The 13,032-nt window shown below is 43.2% G+C and overlaps 1 protein-coding gene across 1 annotated transcript in view; it reads left to right on the top strand.

The window, feature by feature from the left end:
- Window positions 1–13,032, top strand: part of DPP6 (dipeptidyl peptidase like 6) — a 614,028-nt gene that overhangs the window by 587,094 nt on the left and 13,902 nt on the right. Inside the window, exons 18-20 of the mRNA XM_077809495.1 lie at window positions 5,765–5,863; window positions 8,330–8,399; window positions 12,741–12,935. Of these exons, the coding sequence (XP_077665621.1) occupies window positions 5,765–5,863; window positions 8,330–8,399; window positions 12,741–12,935 (364 nt within the window). The remainder of the gene's footprint in view (window positions 1–5,764; window positions 5,864–8,329; window positions 8,400–12,740; window positions 12,936–13,032) is intronic.

Below are 13,032 nucleotides of genomic sequence, written 5' to 3'. Positions count from 1 at the left end.
TGAATCAGAGTGGAAAATGTCCTATTTTATATATATTGTAACTTTTGTTGTTAAGCTATAAGCACTGAGTAGAATAGTGTGCTTCATTTGGGAGATTGCCAAGGAAGATATATTGTACACTGTAACAGAGTCCGATGCCTTCTGAGTGCCGCCACGTGACCTACCTCAGTTTCCCCTCTTGGTTCCTCAAATAACTCAGACTTCTCCATGTTCAATAATACCCTTCCTTTCAGCCTGGTTTTATTGGCAAAAAAGCTAAAAACAACACAAAAAGTCTTCTCTTTCCCACCCCTCACCTTAAACTGGGCACAGCTCCTCCTTTCTGAGGTACTGTCTCAAAACTCCCTGCCATCTCATGGCCCCACCCTTCCCCCCCGCAAAGAACCTGAGCCCAGGTCTTCCTGCCTGGAAACTTGCCTGGTGTCTCAGGAACTTCCCTGCTTAAGCAGGCCACTCCCAGCCCTTCCTAGCTGGAGCAGCTCCCCTTGTCTCACAATCTTCCCTGCAGGAGCCTTTCTCACTCTCTGCTACAGTTTCCTCTTCCTGTTTCCTGGTCTCCTGGCTCTTTGTAAAGCCCTCTGTCAGGCCCCATTGAGAGCTGTTAATGAGGCACAGGGGGGCTGGACCAGTTCTCTCTCAATGGGCCAAATCCACCTGTGAAGTACATTTAACCATAATTTATTCCCCTTCCCCATCTCCAATTAACTGTTTAAAATGAAAGGTTTTCTTTATGATGAAATTCTTAATACAGACAGCACAGAAATCAGCAGCATCCCATCTCTGAGAGCCTTGGCAAAAACAGAGCACTGGGCTGGGATTCAGAACACCTGGGTTCTATTCCAAGCTCTGCCACTGGCCTTCTGGCTGACCTGGGGCAAGACCCTTCATTGCCCTGTGCCTCAGTTTCCCCATATGGAAGGTGGGGCTAGCGATACTGACCTCCTTTGTAAAACGTATTGAAATTCTGGATGAAAAGCACTCAGTAAGAGCTAGGTGGTGCACTTCTCTCTGACGCATTCCTGGAGGAATAGTACGGACACGAGCAGCAGGAGCTAACTAAGAGCAGATCACCCCTTCCTGCAAGAAGCATCTGGGGTGGGGAAAAGAAACTCCATGAGGTTTCCCCAGATCATTGTGTCTGATAGGGAGGGTTTGTCCCAGATGGAATGGACAGAAGGGTTCTGCCTTATCTCGCAGATCCCCCAAGATCTGTGCTGATCTCCACCGGAAGCACAGCACCACCCACCCCCTCTAGCTCTGTTGGACACCCTGAAACCTTCAAAGGACCCTTTCTGGGAGTCACCCCTAACGGGTGTTCCCCAACGTGGCTACCCTGAAACTACCTTTAAAGAAGGGTTGTCACCATGGACTGAGCTGTGTAGAAAACTTATTCCGGCCTAGGCCTTCATTTATTTTTCTGCACATATATTGCTGGTTTCAGCGGTGGGTGTGGGAGAACGGTGTAATTATCCCCAGGCTTGTGGAACTCCCTTTCTGGGATCCAGGGCAGAGCAGATGGAAACAGTGCCATGGAGGCAGGACAGAAGCAGATCCAAGTACAGAAGGAATTCCCAATGTGTGGAGCTGGGCCCTGGTGAAGATGCAGCTTTTGCAACGCACAAATACCAACTGGTACTTTCTGATAGATACTAGATGCTAAAACAGTCAAACAGGCTCAGAAAATACCTGTTTACATGTCAGCTAAATAATATTGAGAACATATTACAAACATGCTGTTTCTTTAACCACACACTGTATAAGTATCTACCAGCATCTCAGCCTCTCTGTGCTCTCTACAGCTATAATGAGACATCCACCTATTTTGTCCCTGATGGAGGCTTTGGCCTGACTCCTCCTTTGCACCAGTTTAAGTCAGGAGTTGTCCCACTACAGTCAGTGGAGTTATACTGGTGTAAATCTGAAGCAACTGGGAGGAGCAGCAGGGCCATAGAAAAAGCCAAACTTCAGCCCAGGCAATCTCTGTGTTTCCTCAGGCTACCCAGTCCTAGGAAGCTACAGCATTAGGCTGTCAGAAACATTTCCACAAGTCAGGGATTGCTTCATAACTCTGGGAACTGCAATTACAAGAAGGCTATGTGAGCTCATCATTAATGAGTAATAATATTCCTGATCTCACCCTCATGCCTAGCGTATAGTTTTTATGCAACTCATACAGTATTGTTTGGTCACTGTTAAACCTAGGCCAGTTTTTCATTTTGTTTCTTACAGAAGAGGTAAGGGGTGAACCACTCCTAGGAGAGGGGGATCTTCTGGAATAAGCTTCTTCATTTTACCTTTTAAGTAACTGAGAAAATGGCCTGCTTTAAATCTGCTTATTTTATGTTTCTGTCAATGTCAATGAGACTAAGAGCATGACTAAAACAGTCAAGATTTGACCCTGATTTTGAACTTTAGCATGGAGGTGATTTAATTTTTGGACATTCATGAGCCTTTTTTGGCTGTTTTTTTCTCTCCATTTTCTTTTTCCTTTTATGTAGATAGTTTGATTTTCCCATGGCTTTAGATGTGACTGACTGCATATAACAGCATATACCTTCTAGTGCTCTCATGATATTGAAAACAGTGTCATAAATGACTATTATGTGTATAGCATGAGAGCTGTCATGGAACGGAAAAAGTAAATAAAATACTTGACAGAAGTGGCATAAAACATACTGAGAATGTCGATGTATATTGAGAGTTATAGATGTATAGTATTTATTGCACAGGTAATTAGATAGAGGTGTGCACAAAACTCATCCTGTTTGCTAGAATGCATGATTTCTACATTTGATTAGCATTTCCCCTGGCTCCTCATTTTCTAGCATTTTGTTGCTTCTAAAGAGAGGAGACAATTATGACAGTTGAATTTACTCATTTAATTTAAGGCCATTACTCTGTAAAGGGAGTTTGTCTCAGTATTCTGCAATAATCTGATAACAATGAGTCACGCCAAATATTATAGAGTGCTTACATTTAATTAAACACTGACCATTTGTACTTCACAGATGAGGGTTCCCTGTAGTCCTAAAGCAGAAAAGAAAGTCCTTTAGGAGATGTGCCAATCTTTTCTTATTTCCTTCACTCTATTCCTGCCTTTCTCTGGATGCAATTATATGAACAAATAAAATGGCTTTACTGAACTCCCCTGTGTGGCAGACCTCTTTCTGCTGATAAAGCTAGTTGTGTGGGCCATAATTAAATGAGAATCCTAATATTTAACTAAACTTAATAGTCTGTTGCTTTGGAGCTTTTGTGGGAGTTATGAATTCAATAGAGATGATCCAGGCTTTTCAGAAACATGTTGAATAGTCATTGAACCATTATAGCCACTTGCTGAAAGATCTGTGAAATGTATTAACTGGTAACGGCATGTTTTTGTGCTGTGCCTGCTTTTCTATTCACTGGAGATGGGCATGACTAAATGTGATTCAGAACATGATTATGAACTTCCTCCAGTATTATATTTTCAGGAGGGCCTGAGGGAGTAGTATCCATAAGCATAAGTGTCATTAAAGTGCTGTTATAGTCAATAAAATGTGTAATTGGTGTTGGGAGTTTCCACATTATATTTTACTCAGTGTCTTCCAGATCAAATAGACCATGTTTATTATCATTTCATAGGGAAAAAAATTTCTGGGTCAGACACTCAGCTTACAGAAGATGAAGTGTTCGTGGGGTCCAGATTTCAAGAGGGATGGGGTCAGAAGGATGGGCCCCTGCTGGAGAAAGTCCTTGTATATGGAAGCTGAGTCCTCAGTACACACAGATGAGGTTCATAAATCAAGCCTGCCTCAGCCAGACTCTGGTTACAAGAATCAAAAGGCACTAACCCTTGTCAGAACCCACTGTATCAAGGAAAGGAGGGAAGGTATCAACTGGCTCCCTGCACCCATGACACAGAAAACTTACCCAGGGCCAAGACATTAGGGTCCAGGCGTGTGGTGCAGAATCTGGGAACCTGGGAGTTTTACAGCTGGACATGAAGAGGCTGATTGAAGGAGGCTAGGGGCAGGCGAGTACTTGGTTGAAGGCCTGCTGTTGCAAGGACCACTCCTCTGACAAAGTCGTTTCTGGCACAGCCAGTCCATTGGAAGATTCAGAGAGCTGGGTACATGCAGGGCTTTGAAGGACCCCAGAGGAAGAGGACATTGGATTCTCCCTGGAATGGAACATTCTTGTCCTGTCTTGATGATTCAGGTTGGCCACCGTGGTTCTGTTGTCCAATGTGATCAGGATTTGGCTGAGGAAGGAACTGGAGAGACAATCTCTGACAGCCTTGAGCTCCAGGGAGTTGCTGTGGCACTTTGTTTCCAATGGCCTGACTCTGATGAGTTGTTAGATGCTAGAGGTCCTGAAGTAAGGCAAGGCCTGTCCAGCCTTCACTTGCTGAAGGAAATGAATTAGGCCTTCTCTGTCGAGAGGGAAGAGAGCAAGTCTTGCCAGAAAGGCTAAGAATGGAACCTGGCCTGCAGCAAAGCCATGCATGATCAGACACAGTTGCTCCATGTTGGGATGTGTCTCCTGGCCTCCTCTCCACTTAGCACATGTTGCTGCTGAGAACCTTGAGAGCTCTTCAGCCAAGCAGCCGCTCAGCTGAGTGCAGGGGGCCATTGTTAAGTTGTTCTGGAGAGAAGTCGCTCGGCTGCTGGCCTCCTGCCTGGAAGGGAGGGGCAAGCTGGAGATGAACCACCCCATGAGGGCGAGAGAATTTGGTTCCAGAGCAGGAGGGAGGTTGCTGCTCGGCAGGAGGCAGCTCAGCGTTCAGGTACAGCCTGGGCAGGAGGGAAGGGGATGCCACCTGGAGAACAGCTGATCAGGAGAAGGGAACAGCTCAGCAGAAGGCAGTGGAACAGCCACGAGGAAGATGTCACCCTAGGCAGCTGTGTGATATGCCTATAAGATAGGGCCAGTCCTTGCACCAAATACCCATGAATCCAGTCAAAGTGGGAGCCACATGGGCTCAGAAACTGGGACACTCAAGTCTGGTGGGACACTTGAAAATGTAGGGCTTAGGCCTTAACCACTAGATCCCCTCCATAACACAAGCACTGTCTTGTCTGTGTTGTCTCTGTGCATGGCTGGCTGTCTGTCTGATTCAGAGCATAGTGCTGGTCCAAGGGAGATGTTCAGAATGTGAACCAACTCTGCTGCAGTTTGCGGAGCTTTGTGGTAGATGATGAATGATGTTCTGTTGAGAGCTTTCATTGACTCTTAATTGTTTCAGATTGATTTCACATGCCTGGAGAACTCTCGAACAGAATATCTTCCCCTTGAGTGAAAATCTCAACGAAAATATATCTGCACCAAAAAAATCCTCTTCTCCCATTCCACTTGAACTGCAGAGCGAGCTCTTAAAATGCATCGATTCAACCGTAATCTTCTGTTGCTTTGTCTGAGGCGAAAACACTGTTACAGCATCTAGACTTAGAAGGCTAGATCCTCAGCTGGTGTGAATCCACTTAGTCCTTTTGATTTCGGTGGACGCCAGTTTATACTACCTCTTGATCTGGGGCAAAGGTGGTTTTTTTTCCTCTCAGGTAATAGAGCCCATAATAATTCTTTGGATCTGAAGCATGTTTCAGAAATATTGCAAGGTAACTACTATATTTTAGTTGTGCATCTCTCCTCATGGATTTCAGAGGGGACAGTGTGTCTAGAAGGAAAATATTTGTTTTAAAAATATTAGGGGCATGGGCAAAATGTTAAGTTGTCCATGAATAACTCCGGAGGGTTTGTGTGGTTTTTGTCCTTATTCTTTCAGAAACCTTTGAGCTGGAGGTAAATGAAAATGTGCAGCTGGCTGTAAATGACAGGCAAATGCCTAAAGTGGAGTACATGGAAATCAAGATAGATGATTACAGTAAGTATCTCTTTTCGCCTTCCGCTATTATTGTTGTGAAATGGCACAGTATCTCGACTGGATTGACAGGAGGAAAAATTATTGTGGCTGTCAGTGATGTCGTCCAGTTTGGGAAGCACTTAGTTGGGAAATGCTAAATAGAAGGAAGTTATTCTGGAGACAGGAGTTGATGAGGATGGAGGAGACAGAAAGAGAAAAGGATAAAAATTAGCTTTTATATAAAAAAAGTAATTGACACTGGGAGATGACATGATGTGGATCAGCTGTCCATTACAGGGTGTGTTTGCTGTAATATGATTGGTTTATTAGTTACAATATTCCATTTCAAACCTATTGTATGTGCTTACTAGCTACAACTGTGGCAGTCTCTCAGTACAGAGCAGTAAATTGCAGTGAATCAAGCAGCAATTACCAATCAGGAGACATGCATGTAAGAGATTTTCAGTCTCAGTGATTTAAAATTTTTCATAAAACCCATGTAATTTGATAGAGGTTGGAAAAAACAGCTGTACAAGAAAAGGAAAGTCCAAAATCTTATTTGCAGCAGAGAAGAATGACACTTGGAGCAGTTTACAAACGCAGCTAGTTCTTTTTTGTGCCACTCCTTAATTAAATATTCTCTCCACATCTGCAAAAGAGCAGATGTGCAAAAGAGGCGAGACTAAAGGAAGGGGATGGGGACAGAGATACAAACAAATAAACCTAATATAGACAAAGGTAGGGCCAAATAGTTCAGATATTTTCCACCAGCCCTCTTAGCTGCACCTGCAACATTTTTAAGAGTGTCTGTTTTGTTACATGGAAACTCCACATTTGAAATCCCAAAATATGTAATGGCTCCCAAAGATCCTCATTTCTGCGTGGCATTTGTGTGGCTATACTTGACAATTTGGAAGCAGTTAAGGAAACAGGGCTGAAAACATGTTCCTTGATATTTTCCCTATGATGGGATTGGTCATAGTAGAAATTTTCTTCAAATGCAGAGTACTGTAATAGAAAACATCCATTCAGATACGACATAGAATGACACTTACACGGAAAGGAATGAGAGATACTGTGTAATCTGGACCAGTGAGTGGTGTTATAAAATATGAGGCCAAAAGCCGAGTGGCTGTAGCTGTTTGAACACTGCAGTAATTACCTAAAATGCTCTGCCTGAATCATTGATATTATGAAGAGAAATGGATGCATAGAAATAAGGAAAACAGAGCTGTGCATTTCCTGAACATTTTGGGCAAAGATAGAACATCAGTGACAGCTCATCATAGACAACTCTATCCAGACCCTATGAGCCATTTCATAATTATATTTTGAATTGACTATAAATAACTGAAGAACTGCGGCTAACATTATTAACTGCAGTTGTTGGTGAAAGTATCTTCTGCTGATCTTAACTAGCCTGTTTTTTGTGTGTAATAAATACAAGCTGGCTGTATTTTTTCATGTGCCTTCACCATGTATCCAAGGTCCGCCCTAAAGGCGTCACCGTAACTGGAGCACTGTGTGCCATGTTTTATGTATATTTAAAGTCAAATGACTGACTCTCTGACTGTCCCTGGGCCATTGATCCAATTTGCAGTCCATTAGCATTCAGATGGAATAAGTAATTAGACTGAGTCTCACAAAATGATTGCAGAACAAACCACTTAAACCTAGTGCTTAAACTGTATATTAATTCTATTGAAAATCCTGCTAATACTGATTTAATTGCCATGCCTTTTGGTAATCTGGATTATAGTTAATATTTTAAAAACAAATGCAGTCTCATTAATGCAGAAAGCATTTGTGTGGGAGCACTTTCATATACCGGTTGGTGGTCAAGAAGAGCATCTCAGAGAATTTAAATGAAGTTTTAGGGGGTATCATTGCACAACTGGGGCCTAACTCAGATGTCACAGATTTTATACCAGTGTAAACTGGTCTGTCAACTTGGAGTTACTCCTGATTTGTATTATACCAGAGGAAGTGAGATCAAAATCAGGCCCCTGGAATTTAGGATAAGAGGCAAGTCCATCCCCTAACTGTCTTGAAGCCCCTAAAGCAGAAAAATTCTGCCTGTCACATCAACAACCATGTTATTTGGCAATTGTACCTTACATTCCTTTTGTCTTAAGCTATTGTTACCCTCCCTTTCTCTGCCTCCCCAAAATATTGATTCTTGGCAGTGTCACTCATCCAGCTGCCTAAAGGGAAAATAATAGCTATTGCCAGATGTTAATTGCCTGTTGTGTAAGTGATGCATGACTAAATAGCTCACTCTAGGTTTAAATTTCTTGTCACCTCAGCTATTACGGTCCGGATCTTATCCTTGATTACATCTGTGTTTTTAGGGTTTTATTTACCAGAGCATCTTATTAAATGCTGTTTTATTTCTGTTGATAATGGCCACAACATTGTAAAAATCTGTGATAGTTATCTCAACATTCCCATATTAAATCCTTCTTGTTGTTTGTTACTTTTGCCTAGAATTGCCAATGCAAATCTTAAAGCCAGCAACCTTTGCGGACACCATACACTATCCTTTGCTACTGGTTGTGTAAGTTTTCTTATTTTTATTTGTAATCTGTAATTCTTATTTTCATTTGTAAAAGCAGCCAAGATCAGAGCCATGGTGGGGTAGGTGCTATACAAACAGAGGATAAAAGATGATCCATGTACTAAAGAATTTACAATCTAAGGCCCCTATTCTGTAAAGAATTATAGACAAACTTAATTATACACACTCTGCGTATTGCCACTGACTTAAGGGAAAACATACTGCATTTTTAAGAGATCTCTTACACCTAGCCCAGTGCAATGTTGGGTACCAACCACACACAATACTCCCTTTATGCTATGCCAACTTCTTTAGACTGAGGGTACATCTACAAAGCAAGTAGGATTTCACGGCAGCACGTCTCAGAGCCCAGGTCTACAGACTTTGCTACAGCCCTAAAAATAGCTGGGAAGACATTCAGGCTCCGTCTGTAGCTATTTTTAGTGCATAGAATCATAGAATATCAGGGTTGGAAGGGACCTCAGGAGGTCATCTAGTCCAACCCCCTGCTCAAAAGCAGGACCCATCCCCAATTAAATCATCCCAGCCAGGGCTTTGTCAAGGCTGACCTTAAAAACTTCTAAGGAAGGAGATTCCACCACCTCCCTAGGCAACGCATTCCAGTGTTTCACCACCCTCCTAGTGAAAAAGGTTTTCCTAATATCCAACCTAAACCTCCCCCACTGCAACTTGAGACCATTACTCCTTGTCCTGTCCTCTTCCACCACTGAGAATAGTCTAGAACCATCCTCTCTGGAACCACCTCTCAGGTAGTTGAAAGCAGCTATCAAATCCCCCCTCATTCTTCTCTTCCGCAGACTAAACAATCCCAGTTCCCTCAGCCTCTCCTCATAAGTCATGTGTTCCAGACCCCTAATCATTTTTGTTGCCCTTCGCTGGACTCTCTCCAAGTTATCCACATCCTTCTTGTAGTGTGGGGCCCAAAACTGGACACAGTACTCCAGATGAGGCCTCACCAATGTCGAATAGAGGGGGACGATCACGTCCCTCAATCTGCTCGCTATGCCCCTACTTATACATCCCAAAATGCCATTGGCCTTCTTGGCAACAAGGGCACACTGCTGACTCATATCCAGCTTCTCGTTCATTGTCACCCCTAGGTCCTTTTCCGCAGAACTGCTGCCTAGCCATTCGGTCCCTAGTCTGTAGCTGTACATTGGGTTCTTCCGTCCTAAGTGCAGGACCCTGCACTTATCCTTATTGAACCTCATCAGATTTCTTTTGGCCCAATCCTCCAATTTGTCTAGGTCCCCCTGTATTCTATCCCTGCCCTCCAGCGTATCTACCACTCCTCCCAGTTTAGTATCATCTGCAAATTTGCTGAGAGTGCAATCCACACCATCCTCCAGATCATTTATGAAGCTATTGAACAAAACCGGCCCCAGGACCGACACCTGGGGCACTCCACTTGACACCGGCTGCCAGCTAGACATGGAGCCATTGATCACTACCCGTTGAGCCCGACAATCTAGCCAACTTTCTACCCACCTTATAGTGCATTCATCCAGCCCGTACTTCTTTAACTTGCTGACAAGAATACTGTGGGAGACAGTGTCAAAAGCTTTGCTAAAGTCAAGAAACAATACATCCACTGCTTTCCCTTCATCCACAGAACCAGTAATCTCATCATAGAAGGCGAATAGATTAGTCAGGCATGACCTTCCCTTGGTGAATCCATGCTGACCGTTCCTGATCACTTTCCTCTCATGTAAGTGCTTCAGGATTGATTCTTTGAGGACCTGCTCCATGATTTTTCCGGGGACTGAGGTGAGGCTGACTGGCCTGTAGTTCCCAGGATCCTCCTTCTTCCCTTTTTTAAAGATTGGCACTACATTAGCCTTTTTCCAGTCATAGCATGAGCCCAAGTCCGTAGACCCAGGCTCTGAGACTTGCTGCCATGGGGTCCAACTTGCTGTGTACACGTACCCTAAAGACCTTCATAGTTAAAGCTAGAATGATAGCAGACCCAAAACCTTTGGGATCATGCTATTTCAGGATGATAAAGGAGATGTCTTCAAAAGGAGGGCTGCCTACAAAAGAACTGGTCAAACAAAAAAAATCAGCAATTTTTTTTAAATTCACATCCTGCTCCCTTTTGGGCGAAGCTCAGGGGACAAGCTATAGAGTTTCCAATCTGCTACAGGAATGTGGACTTCCTTAAAGATCTTCAAATAGATTTTTCACTGAACAATTTGTATCATCTCTTCACCACAAATAACAGTGCTGGCTCCACTCCACTCTTCCAAATTGGTTATTATCTCTCTCAAACCTGGCTACAAACACTGTAAATTGCCTTGGGCAAAAATGGACAAGGCCTTAATGAAAATTCACTTTAAACCTAGCAGAGAGTTGTGAAATCAGCTTTTCTCAATACTGCAACTATTACAAGGGATCATTTTTATTTAACTTGAACCCACGGCACACCACTCCCTCCCATGGCTCCTCAATAGTGTAATATCTGTGGATCTCTTAGCAGGACTGGGTGAGCCCACTCACATTAGAATACTACATTAGGGGATGCATTGTCTTCCTGTTAAACTGTGGCAATCACTGTTGGGGAATAGTGGACATGTTTACTTTTTAATGGGCTATTATAGTCTCTGCAAAAGCTTAAATCTATAGTTACTCTGCCGTGTAGTCCTAGAAATAGCAGTGAATAACCAGCCACCTCAATCCAAATGGTGCCTTCCTCATAGCAGCACCAAACTATTAATGCCATCTATCCCAACAACTGAACTATCCTTACAACTAGTCCACTGAGTCATTTAGGCTCAGATCTGCAAAGATTTTCAGGCACCTAACTCCCAGTGATTGCAAGCATGGATGCACTTTGCCAGGAGAAAGGAGTCTGATATAGGAATGAAGGAGGCAAAGATGCATTGCGAATGAATTCCAAAACACCATCCTGCAGCTTCTTTCAATGAAGGATAAAAACACTGCAATAAACAGGCTGCCACATCACAAAATTACGTCAGCAAAAACATACTTCATTATACAAGTGCTTGAGGAAGATTGGTACTCTTCAAGCTAATGACATTTGGTTAGCCTGCCTCTGAAAATGGATGCTCCTGGGCCTTTGTGGAAAAAATGCAAATAACTAAAGTCATGTGCATGTTAAAAAATTGAGAGAAGTTTTTTTGTGTTTCTGGGAGCCCATAAAAGGAACTGAAGTAGATGAAAATGCCAGTATCACTAGTCATTTAGAACTAACTCCACAAAATTTCCTGTCCCTTGCTCACCCTATTTCTGTGGGTGCACTGTAATTTCTGCTTTGTATGGAGAATTTGAGAAGTTTGAGATGCTCAGCTAAGCGCTGTGTGCAGTGTTTGCATGGTCATGTGTGTTTCTTGTGATCATTTAGGACTAAGTGCCCCCAAAGAGCATGTAATCTAAGTCCTTGATCCTGCAAAGAGAACTGCATTGGTGGGACCCGATTTGGCGGGTGGGTGGAAGAAATCTGATTACACAATTCTCTTCCAGGACCAGGATTTCCCTGAGAGAGAGCCCTATTCGTCTGATCACCCTGACTACCCACTGCAACCAGAGCTGAACTGTTATTAAAGTCAATTGTTTTATCACCAGTTTGTTTTTTAATTTGCTTTTCCCTTGTATCTATTTTAAGCAATAGTGACATCAAGTGTCTGACAGTCACATCTGTAGCCACTATCCAACACTCCTGTAGGAGGGGGGAGGTTTGCGATGGGTGACAGGAGTCTAACGAGTCAATAGGTTTTCCTCCCCAAATTTTCTGCCATGCTCCCAGGCTAGGCCCTCGCAGTTAACCTCCACCAGCAGCCCCACAAGAGTTCAGCCCCTACAGACTGGAGGGATGAGAGAGAAAGGAAGAAATATAGATTGGGGCCAGCTCCTCAAGTGGTGTATAATGACATAACTCCATTAACTTCAGTGGAGCTATGCCACTTTGGCCAAGTTGAGCCATTTATGTGTATGCTTCCTAGTTTCACAAAATGCTCCAATATCCTGGTGGTGGTAGCCATATGAGAATCTAGATAGATAGCTGAGAAAACCTTCCTGCAGCTTCCTCACCTGCCTCAAAACCCATCCCACACACCAGACCTCCCTGCGGCAGTGCTGTATGAAGACAGAGATCATGGTTTTCTCGTTAAAATTGATGTCACCTTATAACGCATGTGGCATCGGTACAAGCTGTTCTGCAAACTCACCTTTAAAAGGAGAGACTATGTTGTCACTTTTAAAAGAGATTATGTAGCATGAAAGGTCTCTAGTCTTAGGCAGCCTTGACATTGTTCCATTGAGCATGAGTAAGATGCATTTGTTTTGTCTCTGTTTTTGTTTCAGTGACGGAACACCTGGCAGCCAGAGTGTAACAGAAAAGTTTGAAGTGAATTGGGAAAGCGTGCTGGTCAGCTCCCACAATGCAATTGTGATGAAGTTTGATGGCCGGGGCAGTGGATTCCAAGGCACTAAGTTGTTACATGAAATTAAAAGAAAATTGGCCCTTTTGGAGGAGAAGGATCAGTTGGAAGCTGTCCGGTGAATGACACTGTCATTATAAAAATTAATTGCATTTATAATTGAAATGTATTCTCAAAGGCTCCGCAGCTGTATCTGGACACTAGAAAATACTCTA

This window comes from Eretmochelys imbricata, chromosome 2 (assembly GCF_965152235.1).
Source record: "Eretmochelys imbricata isolate rEreImb1 chromosome 2, rEreImb1.hap1, whole genome shotgun sequence".
Taxonomy (NCBI): Eukaryota; Metazoa; Chordata; order Testudines; family Cheloniidae; genus Eretmochelys; species Eretmochelys imbricata.
The sequence above is the reverse complement of the archived record's forward strand: the minus strand, read 5'-3'. Positions and strand labels throughout refer to the sequence as shown.